This window comes from Nelusetta ayraudi, unplaced genomic scaffold (genome assembly GCF_046127955.1).
Source record: "Nelusetta ayraudi isolate G7.1 ecotype Tasmania unplaced genomic scaffold, CSIRO-AGI_Nayr_v1 ptg000063l, whole genome shotgun sequence".
NCBI lineage: Eukaryota > Metazoa > Chordata > Actinopteri > Tetraodontiformes > Monacanthidae > Nelusetta > Nelusetta ayraudi.
The window spans coordinates 5526201-5548507 of NW_027466113.1; the positions used below are offsets into that span (position 1 = coordinate 5526201).

Consider the following 22307-nt stretch of genomic DNA (forward strand, 5'->3'; position numbering starts at 1 on the left):
CTGTAATTTGGTTTAAATTGTCACTGCTGGTCAGGATCAGGAGTCTGATCCGCTTCACCTGTAACTCCACCCCCGCCTTCCTCAAGAGAGGAAAAAAGAAAAAAAAAAAAAAAAAAAAAAGGTGGTGTCTGCACCGCTTCGCCGAGGTCGCGATCAAGGTCAGTCTGCAGCGCAGGCTTTTTTTCTCTCTTGCTCCCTTCACTGCACCACTTCAGCACACAGCCGGGTAAACTAACACGCAGGGCTGATGTTTGTTTCTCATGATGAATCACCTGCTTCGGCTTTCAGGACGCACCACTCGGTGTGTTCATACACCAAGAAATTAAAGGAGACCAGCAGGATGGAGAGTGAACATGCAAATGCTGTGGATGCGGCCGTCATCGTTCATCACAAGGGGGTGGGGGGGGGGGCTTCAAAAGTGGACATGATGTTGAATAGGGCTGCTCAACAACCTTTAGCAGCTGCTGTGATTGAATTATGATGTTACTACTTGCAACAGCGTCAGCGGGCGCAACAACAGTGAACGGTTTAGAGGGAAAAAAGCCAGCATGTGGATGTTGGATCCAGTCATGTTTCCAAATGCACATCAACCTTCTCAGGTTTCATGGAGGAAAACAATTCCACCCAATAACAACATGGTTTCAGCCCATTGTGGCCACGTGCTTCACAGAACGCCCACCCCCACCAAGACAAAAAGAAATTGCAGTACATGTCCCCATACTGCTTGTGTGGTCTCGTCAAAGCCTCTGGAAGATCCAGTAGCTCAATTTGTCTCCAAGACATCCAGCCGGGCGTCGCGTTCACGCTGGTTTTCGGCGATTAGGGCAAAGTTCTGATGCACGTCGACGTCCCAGGCCACCAACAAGGCTCTACAGTGTTCTTTGGCATCGGGGTGCAAACATTTGCTCTATGAAATTCAAAAAAACACTCGAACGGATGAGAAAATGCCACCGGAGGCTCCTGCGAATCAGAGCGGTGAGGACTGAAAGGATGAACTCTCCCTTTGAAAACATTCCTTCTCCCGTCAGCCGAGATCAGAGAAGATCACAGAGGAACATGTGACCTTCAAATAAAGCGCCGGGCTGCGAGCCTTTCCGCCTTTCCGTCTGTTGCTTCGCACATTGCTAATTTGTACGAGGGCGTGTTCGATTATAAGATAGCGCGCGTGTGTGTGTGTGTGTGTGTAAGAGCTGCTGGGTCCTAATCCTATTACCACCATGTCTGCCCGGGCAGTGAGGTCACTCACCAGAGACAAACTCAACTCTGGCCTCAAACATGCTACAGCTGTGTGTGCTGCCTGTGTGTATGTGTGTGTGTGTGTGTGTGTGCTGCCTAAGTGTGTATGTGTGCATTCATATGATGGTGCTCCACGTATTTGGGCTAATTTGCCTCCGTCAGTCTCTCTTGGCTGAGCATCCAAACATGTGGAAATGGTTATTTGCTCCAGTTCTATTAAAGAGACGTCAGGGACGGAGAGACGGGGAGCGGGAGAGAGGGAAAAGATTGGTTGCGGAGAGAGTGGTGAAGATTGAAAAAAAAAAAAAAGAAAAAGAAAAGAGAAACAACATCATGTAAGAGGTGTATCAGGGCGATGTGCTGAAAGGTTGGAAGAAATCCATTTAGAAACAGCGTTGAGAGGAAGGGGGGGGGGGGGCTGCCGCAGCTTGGACTTTTTTTGTTTTTGTTTTTGTACTTTTGTGCCTCTTTGGCTGCTTGGGTCCGGCAGGACGCGATGGAGCAAAGAAAAAAGAAAAAGGGTGAGGCCGGGCAGAGGAGCTCCAGCGTTGGCAGGTATCTGAAACAAAATGCAGGCAAGCTGAGCAACAGCAGAAGAATCGGGCAACTTGGCAGCGCTGAGCGGCGTGCTGTAATATTAATCCTGCTGGCTGCTGCTCGCTCCACTGAAGCCTCTCCTCTCCTCTCCTCTCCTCCCCTCTCCTCCCCCACCCGCCCCTCCTCTCCACCATCAGAGGACATTTGGCGCCGCCGCGACGCGTTTATCGAGGTTTGATTTCTGGCGACTTGAATGAGATCCGTCACCGGGGCCCTTGCTGTGTTTTTGTTCCGGTGGTCGAAACCTCGGCGCCGCTCCTCGTGCACAAAGCTGGAGAATATTCAGCCAAGTGCCAGTGTAAAAAAAAGTGGTGGCACTTTTTTTTTTTTTTACTTTCTTCATAAAGGGACATCAACAGGGCAAAGAGAAAAAATGAGAAAAAATTCCTTCAGTCCTGCAGACAAAATCTATTTGTTCCCATTGATATGCGCGGAGCAGCGACACTCACATGAGAAATTCTGGGCCAACAGCCAAACTCGCAGATCTTGTCAATTCCAACCCTCCCCTCCCCCCCCCCCCCCCATTTGGTTGATTTCCTCTTTTATGCAAAAAGAAAGCAAATTGGTGGATCGCGGTTATTACGCTTCCATTTCCTCGATCAGCTCGGGCCACTCGCGACCGACCGTCCAGCCGTCCGTCCTTCTGTCTGTTCGTTACTCCTCACGGCCTATAGAGGCAGACAAGCACTCAGACACAAAAGCAAGTCAGAACTGCCAAAACAACCCAACCTGTGGACGGTGGGTGGTGGGCGGCTGTGTAAACTCCATCAAGGGGGAGGAGTTCGGTCTGTGCCATCCGCCCTGGTCGATATCGCCTCCAGCCATTTGTGAAAACTTGTCGTATTTGTCAATGAGCCGCGAGCGACTAACAAGGCGGGTAATTGACGATGCGCCTGTTTGGCCAATATACCGGACAATAACCTCGTCAGGACGGAGCGTTTCACACTGGACGCTGCCTGCTGCCTGCTGCCTGCTGCCTGCACTGTGGGCAGTGATGAGCTGTGTGTGTGCTTGTTTTGTGTTGCAAAACCAAAGTGTGTGTCTCTCCTCCTCAGGCTGAGCACCGGCGAGGGCGACGGAGCCTGGTGTCCTGCCGGAGCCGTCTACCCCAGTGGATCAGAGTACCTCCAGGTCGGGTCGCCGCTGCTTTTTGCTGCTCTTAAAGTCTTAAAGGGCCACTTGACTCAAAATTGAACTTTCTACTGACTGCTGCTGTGCTAATGAATGCCGGGTGACGCTTTCCAACCCATGTGAGAATTCTGGAGGCCTGAGATGTGCAATAACAACAGAGTACAAGACAAGTGCAGCATCTCTTCCTGACTTTAAACTGGGACGTTGGCTCCAGAATTGAGCTCAAATGTCCCCTGTAGCCTCCCACAAAGACGCCAAGTCCATGTCAGCTCCATTGAATATTGCAAGTTGGTGTAGAAGCAACATGAAAGAACAGTTTCTACCCCACAGCCAGTGTTACACTAACCACTGCCGGGCTTTGAGTGATTTCCACTATCAACGCATCTCTGTTTTCATCCAATCATCTGCACTTTTTATCCATTTTTATATCATTTTTGTGTTTTCTTTTTAATATTGTTTCCTATTACTGTCTTCCATATCACTATTTTTTTAGTATTTATTGCTTGTTGCATGGCACAGTGACAATAAAGATATTCTATTCTATGAATGCTGCAAGCTAGCAAGCATCAGTGGGAAATGGGAGAAAAAAAAAAACACTAAGCAAAGAAACCGTGTACATCTTTTTTTTTAAACTCCAGACTTTGCAGGCTGGCCTTACATTCAGCAGACCTACTTCAGCGCCAGTCTGCCTGTCCGTTAATCAGCGGCGCGTTTCCTCCGTCTCCCAACAGGTGGACCTGCGCAAACTCCACTTCCTGGCTCTGGTGGGGACTCAGGGCCGCCACGCCGACGGGCACGGCCAGGAGTTTGCCCGCAGCTACCGACTGCGCTACTCCCGCGACGGAGTGAAGTGGATGACGTGGAAGGACCGCTGGAGCCAGGAAGTGAGCGCGGCACCCTTTGTCTCTCTGTGTAGTCGATGCAAATGAAGGGGATGAAGGGAAATGGCTCTTTTAATAACCGTGAACTGTCGCTGGAAAGTGAGGGAGAGATGAAGCCGCGGAGAGCGGAGAAGCATTAAGCTGCGTGAAAGATCCTCGGCGCGGCGCAGCGCGGTGGAGTGGAGTGGAGTGGAGTGCAGTGGAGTGCTCTTTTTTTTGCTGGTCTGCCGATAAAAAAAAAGCACCTCTCATTGTGCTTTTGGCACGGGTCCAATACTTTTTCCTCTGCGATAAGTCCTGCGCTGTGTTTTGTATCATCGCCCGATGATAGCGTCGGAATGTAAAAACCCGTCGATGGGCCGCAGTTTGTTTTCTTTTTCCCAACCTCTTCTGAGGATTTTATTTTCCGCCCTTCAGGTCTTTTGCTAGCAGATGCATATCGTTTGGTAAATGCGCTCTTACAAAAACCATTACCTGGGGCTCGCGCTCGAAATCAGTCGTAAGCCGAAGACAAAGATCCGCCCCCTCCTTGATGGATAAATGTGGGCGTCGCGGGCAGAATGATAAGCGGGAACCTTCGGGCGAGATGGATGCGTGTTGTGGGTGGAGGAGCGATCGGATCGGATTAAACATCTCCTGCCTGTGCCGTGTGTGCCCCTCCCCTGCCCCCCCTCACCCCCCCAGATCGTGTCCGGGAATGAGAATACCTACGACGTGGTGCTGAAGGACCTGGGCCCGCCCATCGTGGCCCGCATGGTGCGCTTCTTCCCGCTGGCCGACCGGGTGATGAGTGTGTGCCTGCGGGTGGAGCTCTACGGCTGCGTGTGGAACGGTAAGTGAGGCGGCGGGCGGGGGGGGTCTGGAGCGTCTGGGCTTCGGCCTCTTAAGTCGGCGGGATTCCACCCGTTTGCACACACGGATGGAAAAAAAAGTCGCTTCGCATTCCACACGCTGAAGGTGACAGCCTGAATTATCACATGTGAGATGTGCGCCCGCAGGCGGAGGGTTGGGGGATGGGCGCCGGGGGGGGGGGGGGGGGGGGTGTTTTGTTTTTTGTTATTCCTCGCTGTCATGTTTACAAGCGAGTGTGTTTTCGACACCCTTGCCGCGCGCCAATTTGAGGCAGCTGCGTTAAATTTACGGCCCCGCCGGGAGTCGGCCGGAATAAAAGAAACCACATGGTGATAAACGGAGCAGCTCTCCACGTAGTTTTCTTTTTCTTTTCTTTTCTTTTTTCCCAAAAGCGCAGCAGCGACTCGCCGACTATTTACGAGCCTCCTTTTTACCACGCGACCCCTCCCTAAGACGGCATCAAGCGGGCCGTGAATCAGCAGCTGTCATCGGGACTGAAAGCCCCCCCCCCCCACCCCACCCCCCAGTGTCAGTGTCTGCAGGGAGGAACCATCTCTCTCACATTGGGACGCAATATTAATCTCATCCACATGAGAACACAGAGCCTTTAGGAAGTTGCTTCATTCACGGCCGAAACGCTGCCAAGCGAGTCTCATCCCCCTTTGCCCCCCCCCCCCCCCCACACACACACACACACAGAGTTTATTTTTTCATTCAACTCGTACCCGGCGGTTACAACTCGCCAAGCGTTCCCGTCGGCACAAATCCAGTGGCAGAGCCCGGCGAACACGCACTGTAAATCCAGCGCGGGGGCCATTGTTTATTATGGGTGGCCTAGAGTTTGGGGTTCGTATCGTTGCGCTTCTGACGTCACCGCCGCTCTCGGGGGCGCCGGCTGATTAGCTCAGTGTTGGAACGCAGAGGCTCCGGTTTCAGCGCCTTAATGGCTGCCAGGGGCCGAGCGGCCGGAGCAACCCACCGCCTTGGTTTGTTTTACTGCTCAGGAACCAGCTGTGTGTGTGTGTGTGTGTGTGTGTTTCACCAAGGCAGCGATTAGGGCCCCGGTGTTCTGTGGGCGAATGTGTGGGAGAATGTGCGGCGGCGGCGGCTCGTGACGAAAATGAAAAGTTCCACGTGCTGCTTGTGTGTCTAACCTGGCGCAGCAGATGGAACGTTTCCCAAATCCCATGGAATTACACTAAGTATCCGTCTGGTAAGGAGCCCGTTGAGAGCGCTTGGAAAACAGGGAAGCGAAATTGGGAAGGTCGTTGGGTGAAATACCTGCCCGTCGCGTTGAAGCGGACCAATCAGATTTGTTAGTTTAGGAGTTCTCGCCAAAAATCAGTCAGGAGTGGAACCAGCAAATTACGTCCAGCAAAGAAAAAAATACTTTTTTTCATCTCAATCTTTCATAAAATGCCACCCACCTCTAGTCTATTGCTGTAACTGCATCCATTGAATCCATCCATCCAGTTTCATCAATTTCATCTTCCTGTACTCAGGGTTGTGGGGGTCTGCCGGAGTCCATCCCAGCTGTCAAAGGGCGAAGGCAGGGTGACACCCTGGGCAAGTGGCCAGTTCATCACAGGGCCACATAGATAAACAACCATTCAATCTCACACACACACACACCTATGGACAATTCAGAGTTCTCTCAATTCTCTTCACATTCATGTTTTTGGACTGTGGGAGGAAGCCGGAGAACTCGGAGAGAACTCACACAGACACAGGGAGAAAATGTAGTTGTACATTATTTATATAGCCATTTACAACATCATTTCGGTGAACCAAAGTGCTTTACAGCAGATGATAAATAAAGGGAAGAAATAAAAGCAATTAGAACCAATAAAAACAATATAAGAACAGAAGAACAGAAAAGCAATAACATAGAACAAAATTAAATAAGATGAAAAAGGATACAAAATGTCAACGTGCTAATGGATATTAAAGCCCCCCCTAAATAAATAAGTCTTCAGTCTGGATTTGAAGAGTCTCAGGTCAGCAATAAGGGGAGCTTGTTCCAGAGCCCTGGGCTTGGTCACCCCTGGGCACTTCCAGCAACAGTTTGTTGGTTGACCTCAGAGCTCTACCGTGATCACCTACAGTTAACAGCTCAGATAGATAAGATCTTTGAAAACCAACATTAAAAGTTTAAAATCCATTCTGTAAAAGGCAGGAAGCCAGTGAAGGGAGTTAAGAACCGGAGTGATGTGGTTTTTCAGAGCAGCCCTGGTCGGTCACTTCGTGCTTGCGGCTCTGCCTCATAATTAAGGACACTGATTCGTTTGGGAATCCATGAAAAATGAGAGCTGTTGTGAGTGCCGTCTGTCGGAAGCTGGCAAGACGGATGAGCTTCATTTAAGAGTGGAACTCAGTGTGCAGAGCAGTGCGAGGTTAATACTTGTCGGTTAGAAAAATGATGTAAAAAAAAAAACATATATATATATATACACACAAATATATTGGAAGATGATTATTCTGACATGCTCCACTCTTCCTCAGATGGCTTAAAGGCGTACACAGCTCCAGTGGGCCACATCATGCACCTGTCAGGCACGCCGGTCTATCTGAACGACTCCACCTACGACGGGAGCACCGAGCAGGGGTGAGCTGTTCAGCCGCCGCTTCGACGTATGCGTCAGTCTCATCTTCATGCATTTAATTTAGCGGCTCAGTGGCACTAAACCTTGACTCAACCTTGGTTTGCCATTTACATTGATACATATACATTTGATGAAGTGTTTTTCCCCGTGATGTGATGAACGGCAAAAGGGTAAAGTTCTCAGTGTATGTGAAGAAAATTTTTTTTTTTTTTTTCCAAAGGATTGTTGAAGTGTCTGCCTAATGGACAGAGAACGGCATTACCCTGGGATTTGAGGCGTGTTTCCTCATCGTAATGTTTTGGCAGGGAGCATAAGAGCGGGGTGAGGGGGACGGGGGAGGGTCTGGGGGTCCACACTTACATTGTGTGGTTAATGGGGCTGAAATGTTTTGCAAGTGGGTGATGTAATGTAGATGAATTTGTAGCAGATGTGTGTGTGTGTGTGTGTGTGTGTGTGTGTCAGACGGCTGAGAGTGAACAAAACTTCCATGATAGTTGTGTTTCCTTCTTTTTAACAAGCGTCTGAGAGGAAAGAATGAGGAGCCATAGCGTTCACATATGCAGCCACATTTGCACAAGTAACTTGGAATGTTGTATCTACAAGTACATTAAAACAGTTTTGAAAAGAAAGCGAGCAACCGAGTGCACCTGGGGTAATGTTTCGCTGTAGAAAACTTTCTGAAAGGGAACGTTTCCAAGGTCTTTTCTGCCTACTAGTGTGAATTTGCAGATTGCATCATTGTATATAGAATCCCAAGACTGGTTGCAATTGTTTTCCATTGGAAGAAAAAAAAAAAAAAACTTCCACAGCTCGATATTAAACATCTTTGTGCGCACACAGGATGCAGTTCGGAGGCCTGGGTCAGCTGTGCGACGGCGTCCTGGGCGGGGACGATTTCATGGAGACCAAGGAGCTGCGGGTGTGGCCGGGCTACGACTACCTGGGCTGGAGCCGCGAGGCGCTGGGCCAGGGCAGCGTGGACATCGAGTTCCACTTCGAGAAGCCGCGCGTCTTCCACAGCATGCAGGTAGGCAGAGAAAGCGTCTGTCTGTCTGTCTGTCTGTCGGTGTGTCTGTCTGTCTGTCGGTGTGTCTGTCTGTGTGCGTCGTGTGTGTTGCACATGTTCTAGCCTTAAAGGGCACGAGGCTGCCAGTAAATCAGACGTGTCACCCGGGCTGGAAGCTCCAGTTACTCCTCGTCTGCGTCCACATGGAGACCGATCTTCTCCGAAAAACACAGTCGCAAACACGACCTCATCTGTCTGATCTGATTTCTGCTATGATTGTTTTCCTTAACACTGTGACAGCAGCTGTGAAAAAAAAAAAAAAAATGAAAATAGTTGAAACCTTTCAACTAGTTTTGCCTTAAAAGGGAAATGATCTCATTTGAGGCCTTGGTAAAGGAAGAATTTGCATTCTATAGAACCGAAAAGAAAAATAATTGTATTTACATCCAACCGCCAGACGTGTTCACATGGGAACACCTTGTTAGCGACTCCGCTTGTGCAAACACGTGTGCAGACATGAGTTTTTGATTTTGTGTACGTTGTGTGGATGACTGTGTTTGCCTGCAATCTGACCCCAAAACGACTGTTTTGATTCGCTCGCCTGCTTTTTAATTGCACTCTATGTGCCAGTGTGTCCGCGCTCGCATCTCGGGATGCCAGCAAAGTTGCATCACCGTGTGTTTTGTGCGTCGACTAGGCTTTTGTGGTTAGTTTTTGGAGCGGCAGCGGGGGTCGATAATGTGGAGCAACCCAGTTTGAGTTCGAACTGCGCTGGAATTCCGCTCTGGTTTTCTTTTCACGCCGCACTGTGTGATTATTATTACAAAGCCTGCGACTTCAGTCGGTGTTTCAATGTGCCAAGGCCTGTTGGAGGGCTTCAAGAAAATGAGACTCACAACTTTGGGTCGTTGTTCTTTCTTTCTGGCTTTCTTTCTTTTGACATTTGCTTTGTTTTGTCATTGTTTCTCTCAGCATTCTGAGTCACATTTCCAAATCTTTCCCATCGGATCTCCTGGTGTTTTTCTCAGCCCTGTCCTTGTTTTTCCTGCCTGGTCCCCAGCGGGTTTAACCTCACTAACCTCAGCCGACACATATTGTTATGCTAGTCTGGCGGGGAGGATGTGTCAGGCACGCGGGTCAAACAAATAAAAAAAGAGCCGACCTGAACATAATTCTGGCTCCGCTCGTCGCTGTAGTTCCTTAACCTGCACCTAATCACTCTCCTGAGTGGAGCCGTGCCCTTTGACCTCTTGTCTGTCGCAACAGGCACTTCCTACACGGGCTCCGGAGAGGACACACTTTAACTCTCCTTTTGGGCAGATCCGGTTCAGTCCTGTGGGAGTCGGAGGTGAAACTTTCACTCTGTGAGCTCATGTGGAAGACATTGGCGAGAGCCCCTAAAGATCAGAGGGAATCCATAATGTCTGTCAGACTCGCCATGAAAGAAGTAAAACATAATGAATTCAACGTCGGGCCCCCATGAGACCGGGATAGTTCACCCCGAAATTGAAATTTCAACCCATTTCCAAATCCATCTTTCACGGAGGGACAGACAAGTCTTATAAATACATTTTGAATCAACGTTAACACCAAAGTATCTGCTTTCACGTTTCATCTCAGCAGTACGGTGACGCAGCTTCTTCGTCTAGATGCTCCCACAGGTCCGTCGTGACCTCAGAAAGGGAGGTGACGCAATGCAGTAAATAAGAATTAAGAAAATCATTGAGGTTTTCATTTTGCAGAAGTTCCCGCTGCGTTTGCTGTCATGAGCTCAGGACTGGACTGCAAACTCTTCCTCATGCTTGGGTGTGTGCCCCTCCCATCCCTTGGACGTTCTTTTTTTATAAAAAAAAAATTTCATGGCCCAAATGGCTGCCATAAGGGTGAAAGAATTCAAGAATTCCTCTCATCCGTTAAACTCCACAGAGGTTGGGAAACATCTGCAGAGCCCCCACCTGCAAAGAGGAGCGAAAGCAAATTGGTGGGAATTTCAGCTGTTGGGTGAACTGTGTCCCTTCAGGCCTCGTGCAGGTGGCCGGCGGAGCTGCAGTCCCCCGGGGGAGGAGTCCATTACCTTTCTGGTCGTGTGGAGCCATTAGACTCCCGACCCCGGCAACACATGGGAACCTCCTCCTCCTTCTTGTCCTCCTGCTCCTCTTCCAATCCTCCTTCTCCTTCTTCTCCTTATTCATCCCCTCCTCTCCCTCTGTCGTCCCTTTTCATTCTCCCAATCTCACCCCACCATGCGCCGGCTAAGCCCAGGCAGTCACTCTTCATCACCTCTTTCTCACCTCCTCCAGACAAACAGACCTCCCAAAGAGGCTGAGGGACACTTTTGCCCAGGTTCAAGTCTTCCGAGCCCTGCGGAGAGCTCCTCATTACCAGCCGTGCTCTCGTTGGCTGAGCCACCTCCACCGTCTCCTTCTTCTCCTCCTCCTGCACCACCACATCCTCCTTCTTCTCCTCCTCCTCCACTATCTCCACACCCTTCTACTCCTTCCTCCTCCTCCACGTTACATTTGCAGCCCACATCTGGCGCAGCTGTTCTGCAGTCTCTGTGTGCTTTGCATCGTCATGTGTGTCAGGTATGGAGCGACCACCAGGCCTGTTGTGGCTTTGGGGGGTTAACAGCTGATGGGGCGGGGTCGCCCTCACGCCACCTCCTCACCGCCGGACGAAGATTAAAGCCCTTTCTGACCAAAGTGCCCCCCCCCCCCCCTTTACTTCCACATCTTGCTTCACCTTGAGCTCCCCCTCCTCTTCCTGCTGCTGCTGCGGCAGCGCCACCTCATGTATTATTTCGACTTTTATCGATTCTGCTCTCTCTTCAGCCTTGTAAAAACAGGAGATAAATTCCAGCGCTCTCCTCCATCTGTCCTCCGGCACACGTGTCCTCCGCCCGCATTTCCTTTCCCCCCGTCCTCGTGCTGGATCTGTTCCTCCGTAGCGCGACTCTGGCTCGGACTCGTGCCAAAGCAATTACGCCAGAGCGAATGAGAATTTCGTCAATTTCGCGCTAATTGAATCCCTCCCTGCCTTTGCCTTAGAAACAGCCACCTGAACGAGGCACTGTTCATTGGCAAAGAGAAGCTTTTAACGCTCCGGCTTCACCTAAAACATTTTTTTTTTTTTTTTTTTTTGTTCCACAGGTCCACAGCAATAACCGCCACACGCAGGGCGTCCGTGTCTTCAGCAAAGTCGAATGTCTTTTCAAGCGTGGACTCCTGCAGCCCTGGTCGTCTCCTCTCACCCTGCCCGTGCCCCTGGAAGATCTGAAGGACCCCTCCTCCCGGCCCATCTCCCTCCCGCTGGGCACCTACGCAGCCCAGATCCTCCGCTGCAAGTTCTACTTTGCCGACCCGTGGCTGCTCATCAGCGAGATATCCTTCCTCTCCGGTAAGCAGTCAGCGCAGGGAGAGAGAGGGATGTATTTTTCATAGGTGAGAGGCTAGACGATGTTTCTCGTCTCTCTCTCTCTCTCTCTCTCTCTCTCCAATGTGCACCGCATGCTGGCAGCCACAGTGCGTCTGGCTCTGACCTGCGGGGGGGGGGGCAACAGGGACGTCGCTTTGCTTAAGCAGAGGAAGACGTGTAGGAAACTGCAGCAAACTCAAGTCGAGGTCAAACAAATCCAAATCAAAAATCCAATTAACTCAGTTTTGTTTTCAGGCGCTTAGAAATGATGTCTTTACCCTCGCTGAGGGCATATTATTAACTTTGAGGACCAGATTTTTTTAGACATTTTATATAAATACGCACACACACACAAACATCTAAATCTAAATATTCAAGGGCATCATTATCATCCTCTGCTAACATTTAGCAGTACAATTATTCTGTGTTGCCTCCAGGAAGTGAGAGCCCAACGCGGCCTAATAACGTATCAGTTATCTGTCTTTTTCAATGATCATGTATTATTCACTTACCAGTAATATATATATATATATATATATACATATATATATATATATATATATATATATATATATATATATATATATATATATATATATATATATATATATATATATATATATATATGTGTATATATATATATATATATATATATATATATATATAATATATCATGTCTGCGGCCTGACCGTGAACTCCTGGAAATAACCTCAGTCCATTTTTCTCTCGCAGCGTTTTTTACTCTGCTTCGTGTGAAGAAAAAACCAAAAAACCCACCGGTGTGGAAAAAAACGGCCTACTGTTTTAACAGGAGGCTGCAAACACGGGGCTAAACACGCCGGTTTTGACAAAACAGACGACAGACATTGTTCTGGGAATCTGATCTTAAAGTGGTTAAAATATGGTAAAATTGATGTTAAGCGACGTGAGCCTCTGGCCTCGCTGTCGTCCTGTTTACACGCCGAGACGGACTGACGGAGGGGAGACGGAGTGAGAGGTGTGTCATTTCCAGTATCCCCTCTGTCAAGACAGGATTTATGCCCTTCCATCCAGTCAGATAGTTGGGCTCCCCTGCTGCTGCGACTCAGATTATTGTGACTAATTAAATTGTCGCCTGTGCCGAATGCACTGTCAGCTGCTGAGTGATACGCACGGGCCCGGCGCCCACTTATCACGACCTGCTCAGGTGGCTGGAATCACTTGATCCGACTGTAATCTGTGCTGATGCACGAGACTGCACAAAGAGCAGTCTTGCAGCCCTGCAGTCCTTCTGTTAACATAGGATTTATCCACTGAGACTCTCTTAAACCAGGACGTCGCCGGCAGCCCGGCAGTTTCATACAGCGAAGAGTCGCAGAGGCAGTAAATTGTTGGCAAACTAGCCAAGCAAGCTCATTTTCTCGACTCTGTTTCACTGCCCGGCAATATGACATCAGGGCTTATTGCATAATGGTCTACACATTAATCAGCCGAGGAATGGGATGGGCTCCAGCACAAAACACAATGATCTTCTGCTGAGAGTTTTCCAATTCGCACGGGGAAGACGGCCAGCTGCGTCCTCGGCTGCTGTTCTGCAGCTGTCGAGGACGACGAGCCGGCGAGGAAGAGAAAAGAAAATGAAGAAAAGAATAAAAGCCTCCCGAAACATCTTCACTAAATCAGGTTTCCCTCCTTCCAGAGCCGTTCGACGCTGATTCATTTCCTCCCCGGCTTCCCGAGAATCCCGGCCCCAGCTCGTCACCTCTTCCCGGCAACAACACCTTCCCCGCCCCGACGTCGACCCGCACGACCTACAGCGCCGCCACCACCACCACTGCCAACCCCGCTGGTGAGTCACTCTTCCTAAGCTGGTCACTCTTCCTGCTCCTCTCAGGCCCACTTCCTGTTTCATTGACATCAGCCATTCCTCATCGGTCTGCTCATCATCCTTCCTCTCTCTCTCTCTCTCTCTCTCTCTGATCCCTCCCGTCTCTCTGCCCGTCTCTCTTCGTTCTCGCCCGCGTGTGTGCGTAAGCACGTGCGAGCCGCGTGTCTGGCTGCCGAACGAGGCCCGGTTCTGACGAGGCCCAGACTGTTTGGCTTTGAACCAACACGTAGTGAAGTCGACTGGCGAGATTCTTATCTTGCAGACTCCATCGCGCCTAAATGTCAAAAGAAATCCGCCTTTGACGTTGATCTCAAAGCTTTGCTTTCTTCCCTTCTTTGGCTTTCTCACTCGAAAAAAAACAAACAAACTTGAGAATATGAGAATTTTTAGCCATTTCTATGCAGTTGAATAAAAAAAAAAAAGACACAATGCATCACATGACCTTCCTGCCGCTCCCTTCATCCTCCTGCTCTGAGTCTTCCTCCCTTTTTCACACATCCCTCCTCTCTGTCCATCCCTCACCCCTCCAGAATCACCCGCCCCCGCCGCCTCCATCGCCACGGGCACCACCGCTAACTGGACGCTGTCAGGTGAGAGCGCATATTAAAGACAGGGACATTAGGCCGAGAGGGAGGAGGAAGGAGGAAGGAGGGATGAAAGAGGGAGCCGCGGGAGCCGGCGGCATCTGCTCTGGCCCTCCTCCAGCATCTTAAAACCATCCCGCCGCTCCCCGCAGATGATATGAAACATAATGCAGGCAAGATTAAAGGAGGGTGGGAGGGTGGGGGGTGCCGGCCGCTGGCAGCGCTCGCCGTCCTCTGGTTTTGAAGATATACAGCTGGAGGAGGAGGAGGAGGAGGAAGAGCACCGGGAAGCAGGGGCACGTTAGTTATACTTGTGTAGATTAACAGCTTGACTCTGTTGGACACAGTTAAACAATAACCGACCTCTTAGGCCAGGGGTGAGCAAACTACGGCCCGGGGGCCATATGCGGCCCGTTAAGCTTTTTAATTTGGCCCGCCGTGCTTGGACAAATGTCATTAATAGTCAGTAAGTCATAAAATAGCTGTATTTTATCAATTTCTTCAGTGTTTCAAGAGTCATTTCAATAAAGAGCTAAATATCGTGGAACTTCTAAGACAAGATGCTAATTTCTTCTGTTGATTTTCAATAGACATTAAAGCACTTGTTTGCTACATATCCCGTGATATATATTTTTCTTCCTATGGGGTTGCTCACCAAAACACTCATTGTGGCCCCACCAGTTAAAAAGTTTGCCCACCTCTGTCTTAGACAGAAACAGGGATTTTGTGTGGCGTGTCTGCCGCTGTGTCCTTGTGGCCGGCTGTGGTTGAACAGCTTTGTTTGCCTCTTTTTTTTTTTTTTTTATGACTCTGGCGGTTGTCGGGCTCGGCAGACGTAGCGAGCGAGAGGCGACGGCGCACCGTGTGAATCTGGCACCGGCGCATTTGCGCTTGTGTACGTCTGCGCTCTCGGAAATTATCGTTGTTTGTTGTTGTTTGTTTGTCCTTGTTTATGCATAAAACACAATCATTTCCAGTATTCAAAAGGTTGTTTTTTTTTTCAGTTTGCTTTGTTATTATTCGCCCATCGTTTATTTGTATGCAGGAATTTTTCGGGTGTGGAGGTGGGGGGGGGGGGGGGTAAAGTTTCGCTCGCTCGTTGGAAAGAACACACGGCATCTGACCTTCAGTGGTGGGAAAAAAAAGATGAATAAATACATGATTCGCATTAATCGCCGACTACAGAGTTGCGGGAGAACATCCTGTTCCTAAACGGCGAGGAGCCGCTGCGAGCGGGCGTACCGGGCGGCATACTCGAGCAGACAATCCCCATCTGATGTTCGGTAACCCTGAAACAAAGTAGGCGCCTGGCGACCCGCACGAAGAGGCGCCTGGCTGCACTCTAAAGCACTCGCAGGTACTTTGTCAGGTTGAGGCGAGGCGGCGGGGAGGTGGTGGTGGAGGAGGTTACTAGCTTGCATTTGTAAAAAAAAAAAAAAAAATCCGGCGGAGCACAAAGAGAGACTCACAGCACGGTCAAGGAGAGGCCAGTTGATTTGTTCTGCTTGTTTACAAATCATCGAAAATACAACTTACAATCAAGATACGTTTTTAAAAGCCTTTCAGTAGCTTACGAACAGGAGCACAGACATGAATTAACAACCATACTTTACAAAACAGTTCCTTATTTCTTCCCAGTGCACACTAAGACCTCCTCAGATTCACGAGATACAGATATTCACACATAAACCTGTGCATCTGACATTGGTACATGAGAAATACATACCTTCATACCGACACATGTTCAAGAGTGCAGTTAATCTCTGTGTAGTTTCCCAATTTCAGATCAATAAAGTACATCTACCAATTTCACTTCAATCTTTTCAGCAGTTTCATCATAAGTAAAGTTAGACATAATTTAATAGCCACTTTGGTTTTAATCTCTTCTTGAATATAGAGATGCTGTCAGTCTCATTCCAAGGATTTGGACCTTCACAGGTTCTACTAGGCTCCTTTTCTTTCCCTGGAAAAGTTCTCCAGTCAGTTGGTTCCCTGCAGTTGACCGTCGCCTTCACTTTCCTTTGTGCAGGTCCTGACTTTGCGGCCAACACCCCGCGTCCGGGGCTCCCCGTCGCCAAGGTCGACAGCAGCAACACGGCCATCCTGATTGGCTGCCTGGTCGGCATCATCCTGCTGCTGCTGGCCGTCATCGCCGTCATCCTGTGGCGGCAGTACTGGAAGAAGCTGCTGGGCAAGGTGAGACCAGGCCCCGAGGTCACACGACCCCCGCGGCCTCTGAAGGAGGTTGGCAATTGGGCCGTCAACCCGACTTTACGCATTGTTTTTTATTGTTTTATTTTCCCGGCCCATGGTTCCTTCAGGCGCCTTCCGTTTCCATGCAGGAGTTCACCCACAGCGGCCGTCCACGCATTCTTTTGTTCGCGGGTTGTTTGAAAACGTAGCGATGCTACACACACACAAGCCTGCGTGATGAGGTCTTTTGTGTGTGTGTGTGTGTGTGTGTGTGTGTGCGTGCCGCCAATCTTCCCTGCAACTGTTGCTTAAATGATTGACAGCAGGCTGAGATAACTGCCAGTCCTTGAGGAGTGCACGCCACTCCGTCTCCATCTGGACGCCGCTGCGTGCACATCTATATTTAATCGTGCAAAAAAACGAAGTTCCCTTTACAGTTGGGTCGCCATCTGTCGTCGCATTGCAAACAATGCACTCTGCGCAGGGTTTCCCCGAGGCAGCCAGCAACGCACAGTCAATTCCGGCCACACATTCCCCCTTATCTCTCGGTGGGGGTGAGAGGTGGGAAGCAGAGGCGAGCTGGAGATTAGCCTTATATTGCTGCCGCTCTTTTACCGAGGAATACTTTATGTCTCATCATAAAGCATTTTCCAGTCCAGATCCAGACGTTTTATATTTATGGCGAGCCCTGAGCCCAGTTGATTGAGCCTAGACAGCCTGCACAAGAAGAATCCTAATGGAATCCAGTTCTAGCAAAGAAACAACAAAAAACTGCGCATTTAAATCTTTATAAAGCAGTCAATTATTTCCCCAGCTGCTGCCGCTCTGGCCTTTTATGCTCTCGGCTAATGAGAACACATTGAGCCGCCGCTCTTCCGACTGTGGATGCGGCGTCTTGTCGACCGCCGCGGTTTGATTCCTCCGCTCCGCTCCGCTCGCAGGCGCAGGGCAGCCTGTCCAGCGACGAGCTGCGGGTTCACCTGTCGGTTCCCACCGACAACGTTGTCATCAACAACACGCACAGCTACTCCAGCCGCTACCAGCGCATCCACACCTTCCCCGACGACCGCGAGCACGAGCGGGAGGGCGAGGAGGGCGAGTACCAGGAGCCCAGCGCGCTGCTGCGGCCCCGGGACCAGAGAGACAGCACAGGTAGGCCACACACCCGGGCCGGAACATAAGAGTAGTAGCTGCGTTCAGACTGCCAGCCAAAATCCGATTTTGTAGCCCATCCAGATTGAAACCGGATGGCTCTTTGGTAGTCTGAACAGTCACAAATCACATGAAATCCGATTTTTGTAAAACGGATTGAAACCACTTTCAGGAGGTAGTTTCAAAAGGTTTTCTAACCTTTTCTTTTTTCAAATATTCATCCGTTGTGTGCAACCCCTCCCCTGCTACTCTCATATTTATCAGTTTTTTTTGTCCAGTTCTGCAATGGCATCGACGGTAATCTTTTTTTTTTTTTAAATAATGTGGCCCAGTCTGAACGGAGCCAGATTCCTTTTGGACACTTGCTAAAAAACAGTGTGGACAGTCAGCCCTAAAAATTTGAGAAGGAATCTGATTTGAATCAGATTTGCCTGCAGTCTGAACGCGGCCAAATGTGCATCATCTGCAAAAAAATTAAAGATTGGAATAGAACACATTGCTAAAAGCTCATTACACGTGAAAAGTAAATAAGAACTGGAAGACACAAGAAGGTGAAGAGACTGAGGAACATCTCGTGCCAATTTATGCAAATATGCCTTAAAGTGTTTTTAAATGTCATAAATATTGAAATGGGCCATAATTATCTTCCCCCCAGTATAGAATTTTCGAGCCTTTTTCTCTGTTGGCTGATTTAAAAAAAAAAAAGAAGAAGCAAAAACAATATATATAACACTGAATGGGCAGCCTGAAAGAACATCAGTAGTTTGATGCACAAAATATTGATTTTGTCAGCCACACACGCAGGTGACATGAAGTCAGTGGAAAATTCTAAACAGTGCAGCTTTGCTTGGTTACCACCTGATGCCAGGCAGCCACAGCCGCCGGGCAACAGACTCCTACAGATGTGTTTCCGGTGTGCACAGATCTTCTTCTTTTCGGCATGCCATTTGCGATCGCACGTCAGAGTAACACAAGCAACACGACGTGTCAGACAAAAGCAAAGTGGTCCAAACACCCCACCAGGAGGAGCGACTTCCAGAAATACAGAAAGAGCAGAAAGAAAGAAAGAAAGAAAGAAAAGAGCTGTTGTTCTACGACAACAGGGGTGGGCGGCTTTGGATGAGGAGTTTAAATCGCATTTCCTCACTTCTGTCGCACCCTGGGAGGGACGAAGGGAGGGAGGCCTGCATGCTGCTTGGGCCGGGAAGCCTTGTGTGTGTGTGTGTGTGTGTGTGTGTTTGGAATAACGTGAAATAATCCGAAAAACATTTCCTCATCCTCTACTTTGTTTTTGTGTTAACTCTGCCTGTTTTTTGTTTTTTTTTTGCTTCCCCTGGTTTGCTCGATGCGTCAGTGCACCTCCGCCGTCCTCACCGCATCCTAATGGATCCGCTAATGTGTTGTTGTTGTTGTTGTTTTTTTTTTGGCACATCCATATATTTTTTGTGTCATTACACTACAACTCTCATCCATGTCATGGTTCTTGTGTGCAACCCCTCCCCGCCCCGTGTGTGTGTTTGTGTTTGTGTGTGTTAATGTGTGTCCCAGCCTTGCTGCTAAACAACCCAGGCTACCACGTGGTCCTGTCGGCCGACAGAAATGGCTCCAGACCACTGGTCGCTCCCAGCAGGGCCCCGGCTCAGGAAAAGAGCCTGAATGTGCCTCAGGGTAAGAGACGTCTGAGTGGGCCGGGAGAGTCGGGGGACGCTAGCAGCGTTTGGCCCGCAACCATGGAGTCCATTTTGCACGTGCCTGACCTTCATCGTTACTCACTACTCATAAGTTTCCACTCGTCGTAACCCATCGCTTTGGTTTGATGGACTGCTTTGTTTTTGGGGGGATTTGCATTCAACGTTTATATTGCATTATTTTTTCCAAAGACAAGAAAAATATCAGTGGGTATTAATTGTGGCTTTGCTCTGTTAACGCCAACGCCTCTCTGCTGCGGTGTCGCTCCTACTGCTGCCAGGAGGGTAAACATCATGTTTGGCTCACCCGCAGGGGGTATCAAAGCTTTTCTGTGTGAGGTGGACTCGTCGCTGTTATTATTCCCATTTTTCAACCTCTCTGCTTTTCATCCCAGACTCCAGTTTAGCAGCCTCGTGTATTCAATTATCCAAAAAACTCTGCACAGATTTGAAGGAAATGGCTTATTTAGCAACCCAATTTTCACAGCACGCCGCCAAAACGCAAAACAAAACTTGATTTTTAGCAGAGGGCAGGAAAAAAAAAAACCTGAGTGATGATTAGAGCATACATTTTCTCAAAAAGTGGGGCATGCAGAACATAAAAGGATGTATTTTCCTTGTTTCTAGGGAGCTCATCCAAAGGCTAGAGATACAATTTCTGCAGTGGTATCATGGATTACTGCAGGGAGCAGAAACACAACAATATAGATGTTGGCTGCCACTATGGCGCATCATAAACAAAGAAGAAGAAAAAAACACCATTTGTTAAAAAGTTTGATTTAAAGTTTAATTAACATTGTCAAGCAGAAGAACGTCAACAATAAGAGTTGTGCTCACTCTGTGTGCATGTGTGTGTGTATGTGTCAGCACGCTACAGTGCTGTACAAATGTGTTGACGGGTGAAGGGAAGCTTTGAACCTTGGAAAAACAAAAGAAGTTAAGCGAGATGTTGACGGCGCTGCCTCAGCATCAAAGGCCGTTGCGTTCGTTTCGTTGTCTGGAATGATTTCGTCATGATCTGAGCTCAAAACTATCCAGGATGCAGAAATAAAACACAAGCAACACAGGTCTCGTACCAAATCTGCCGTGGGTCCCGGCGGTAAGGGTTCAGTATTCCAGTGTGGCGCCAGAGGTGCTCTTGATCTGATTTAAAGAGAAGTTCATTTTGATTTCAGGGAGGCTCTAATTCATTGCTATTCAAAAGCGGCGCTACTCATAAGTTTCCTACTTATCTTTGCCGTCAGACTCTCAACAATAGATGATTATGTCCAGCAATGAATTATGAAAAAAAATCAAGAGATTCAAGGGAGAGAAAAAAAAATCAACTTTAAAAGAAAGCACCGAAGTTTAATAGTTTCACAACCACATCATTTGGCCGTTTAGAATATCATATCATTTATGGTGTTATCAATTGATAGTTTAATTGCGCTGATGTTTTTTTTTTTGTTTGGTTTTTTTCATTTTTAATATCAAATGAAGCCCTCCAAAGTCAAACTACGCCTTCATAACAAGCTGCAGCGACAGGCTGGACTAAACAGTGTTTTCATAACAATGACTTTAGTTCCGTTTTCAATTTTAATCTGACAGCAACGTCCTCTTTGTGTGGTCCCCCTTTCCCCCACCACAGCCTGCGCCCTGGACATGGAGCTGGAGAAGGTTTCACCTCCAAACCTGGACGAGCCTCCCCCCTACCCGGGCTCCCCTCCCTACCCCTCCCAGTCCCCCCCGGTGTCTCCCCCGGTGTCTCCCCCGCTGCCCCCGAGCGTCCCCCACTACGCCGAGGCGGACATCGTCAGCCTGCAGGGCGTCAGCGGCAACAACACCTATGCCGTACCGGCGCTGGCCTCCTCCAGCCCGGGGGCCGACGCCTCGCCGCTGCCGGAGCTCCCCCGCCAGTATCTCATCTTCAAGGAGAAGCTGGGGGAGGGCCAGTTCGGAGAGGTGAGGGACGGAGACCCCGTAGGGCGGTTAGGCGGGCCGTGTGGGCGCATGCTCGGTTTGCCCTGGGGGGGCAAGTGGCACTGAAGCCTGTCTGCGTTTGTCTGTCTTTGCAAAAAAAAAATAAAAAAATAAACAGGTGCACCTGTGTGAAATCGAAAGCCCCCAGGACCTCCCCAATTTGGAGTTCCCCTTCAATGTGAGAAAAGGTCGCCCCCTCCTGGTGGCGGTGAAGATACTGCGACCGGACGCCTCCAAGAACGCCAGGTGTGCAGCAGCTGAGCCTGTTTTCACTGCGGTTTTCCGTATTTTTCCCCATCTCCCTTCATTCATTTCATTTTTTATTTTTTTTTATGAGTACCGTTGGTTTATTCAGCCTCTGAGCTATCTGGGTCATCGCCACGCATCAGCCATGGATTTATTTTTTTATTTTTTTAGGCAGTAACCCTTTTCTGTTATTCTAGGAAAGAAAAATAATGTGTTTTTTGGAATTGTGCCTGATGGCAGAAATGGGGCTAAACATGCCACACATTAAAATAGTCAGTTTTTTTTTTTCTCTTCTTTCTCCGTCTGAGTGCTGATGGATTTGCTCACCCACCCAAAGCAGCCAAAATGTCTTACCACAGTGCTGCTGTTTGTTTACCTTGGCCTCGTTAGTGGTGTGCAGGTGAAGCCGGCCTGAATGAGCTCATGGCGCGGCGGTTCACACGTTTGGATGGGACGTTACCAGAGAGACAGAGAAACAAACAGACACGCGCCTGCAAAACAAATCAATGAGCTGCAAAGACAATAGACCGACGCAGACAAGAACATTCCAGACTGGAATTGTAGCGAAGGAACTGTCTCGCATTTTAAGTTTGTTTTTTGCCAAGTTAATGTTTAACATTGTGCACCTTCCCCACAAGGAAGGGATTATTTCCAACAGTGAGCAGGCAGCTTTTCTTTTCTCTTGATTTTTCTTACTTTTGAGTCACAAGAATGTGTTGAGCTGACCAAAGTAACTCTTTGAAGTGACAAAAAACTTGAAATGAATAGACACAAAAAAGACAGGAAAAAAAGAAGTTCAATGCCAAACTCTGAATTTGCCCTTTTAAACAAACACAGTACATGTAACCAAAAAAACCTCCTTTTTAAATGACCCATATAAGTGCAAAGTATCTCTATT

The 22307-nt window shown here is 48.8% G+C and overlaps 1 protein-coding gene across 5 annotated transcripts in view; it reads left to right on the forward strand.

Annotated features, from left to right (window-relative positions):
- Positions 1 to 22307, forward strand: part of ddr1 (discoidin domain receptor tyrosine kinase 1) — a 46242-nt gene that overhangs the window by 18789 nt on the left and 5146 nt on the right. For 3 of the 5 annotated variants that reach the window (XM_076041044.1, XM_076041048.1, XM_076041045.1), the window contains 13 exons: positions 2889 to 2964; positions 3696 to 3848; positions 4530 to 4677; positions 7200 to 7302; positions 8141 to 8327; positions 11456 to 11702; positions 13399 to 13548; positions 14118 to 14177; positions 16201 to 16367; positions 17306 to 17516; positions 19065 to 19184; positions 20832 to 21145; positions 21282 to 21409. In XM_076041044.1, the coding sequence (XP_075897159.1) occupies positions 2889 to 2964; positions 3696 to 3848; positions 4530 to 4677; positions 7200 to 7302; positions 8141 to 8327; positions 11456 to 11702; positions 13399 to 13548; positions 14118 to 14177; positions 16201 to 16367; positions 17306 to 17516; positions 19065 to 19184; positions 20832 to 21145; positions 21282 to 21409 (2064 nt within the window). The remainder of the gene's footprint in view (positions 1 to 2888; positions 2965 to 3695; positions 3849 to 4529; positions 4678 to 7199; positions 7303 to 8140; positions 8328 to 11455; positions 11703 to 13398; positions 13549 to 14117; positions 14178 to 16200; positions 16368 to 17305; positions 17517 to 19064; positions 19185 to 20831; positions 21146 to 21281; positions 21410 to 22307) is intronic. The other 2 variants (XM_076041047.1, XM_076041046.1) reach the window with 2 other exon arrangements.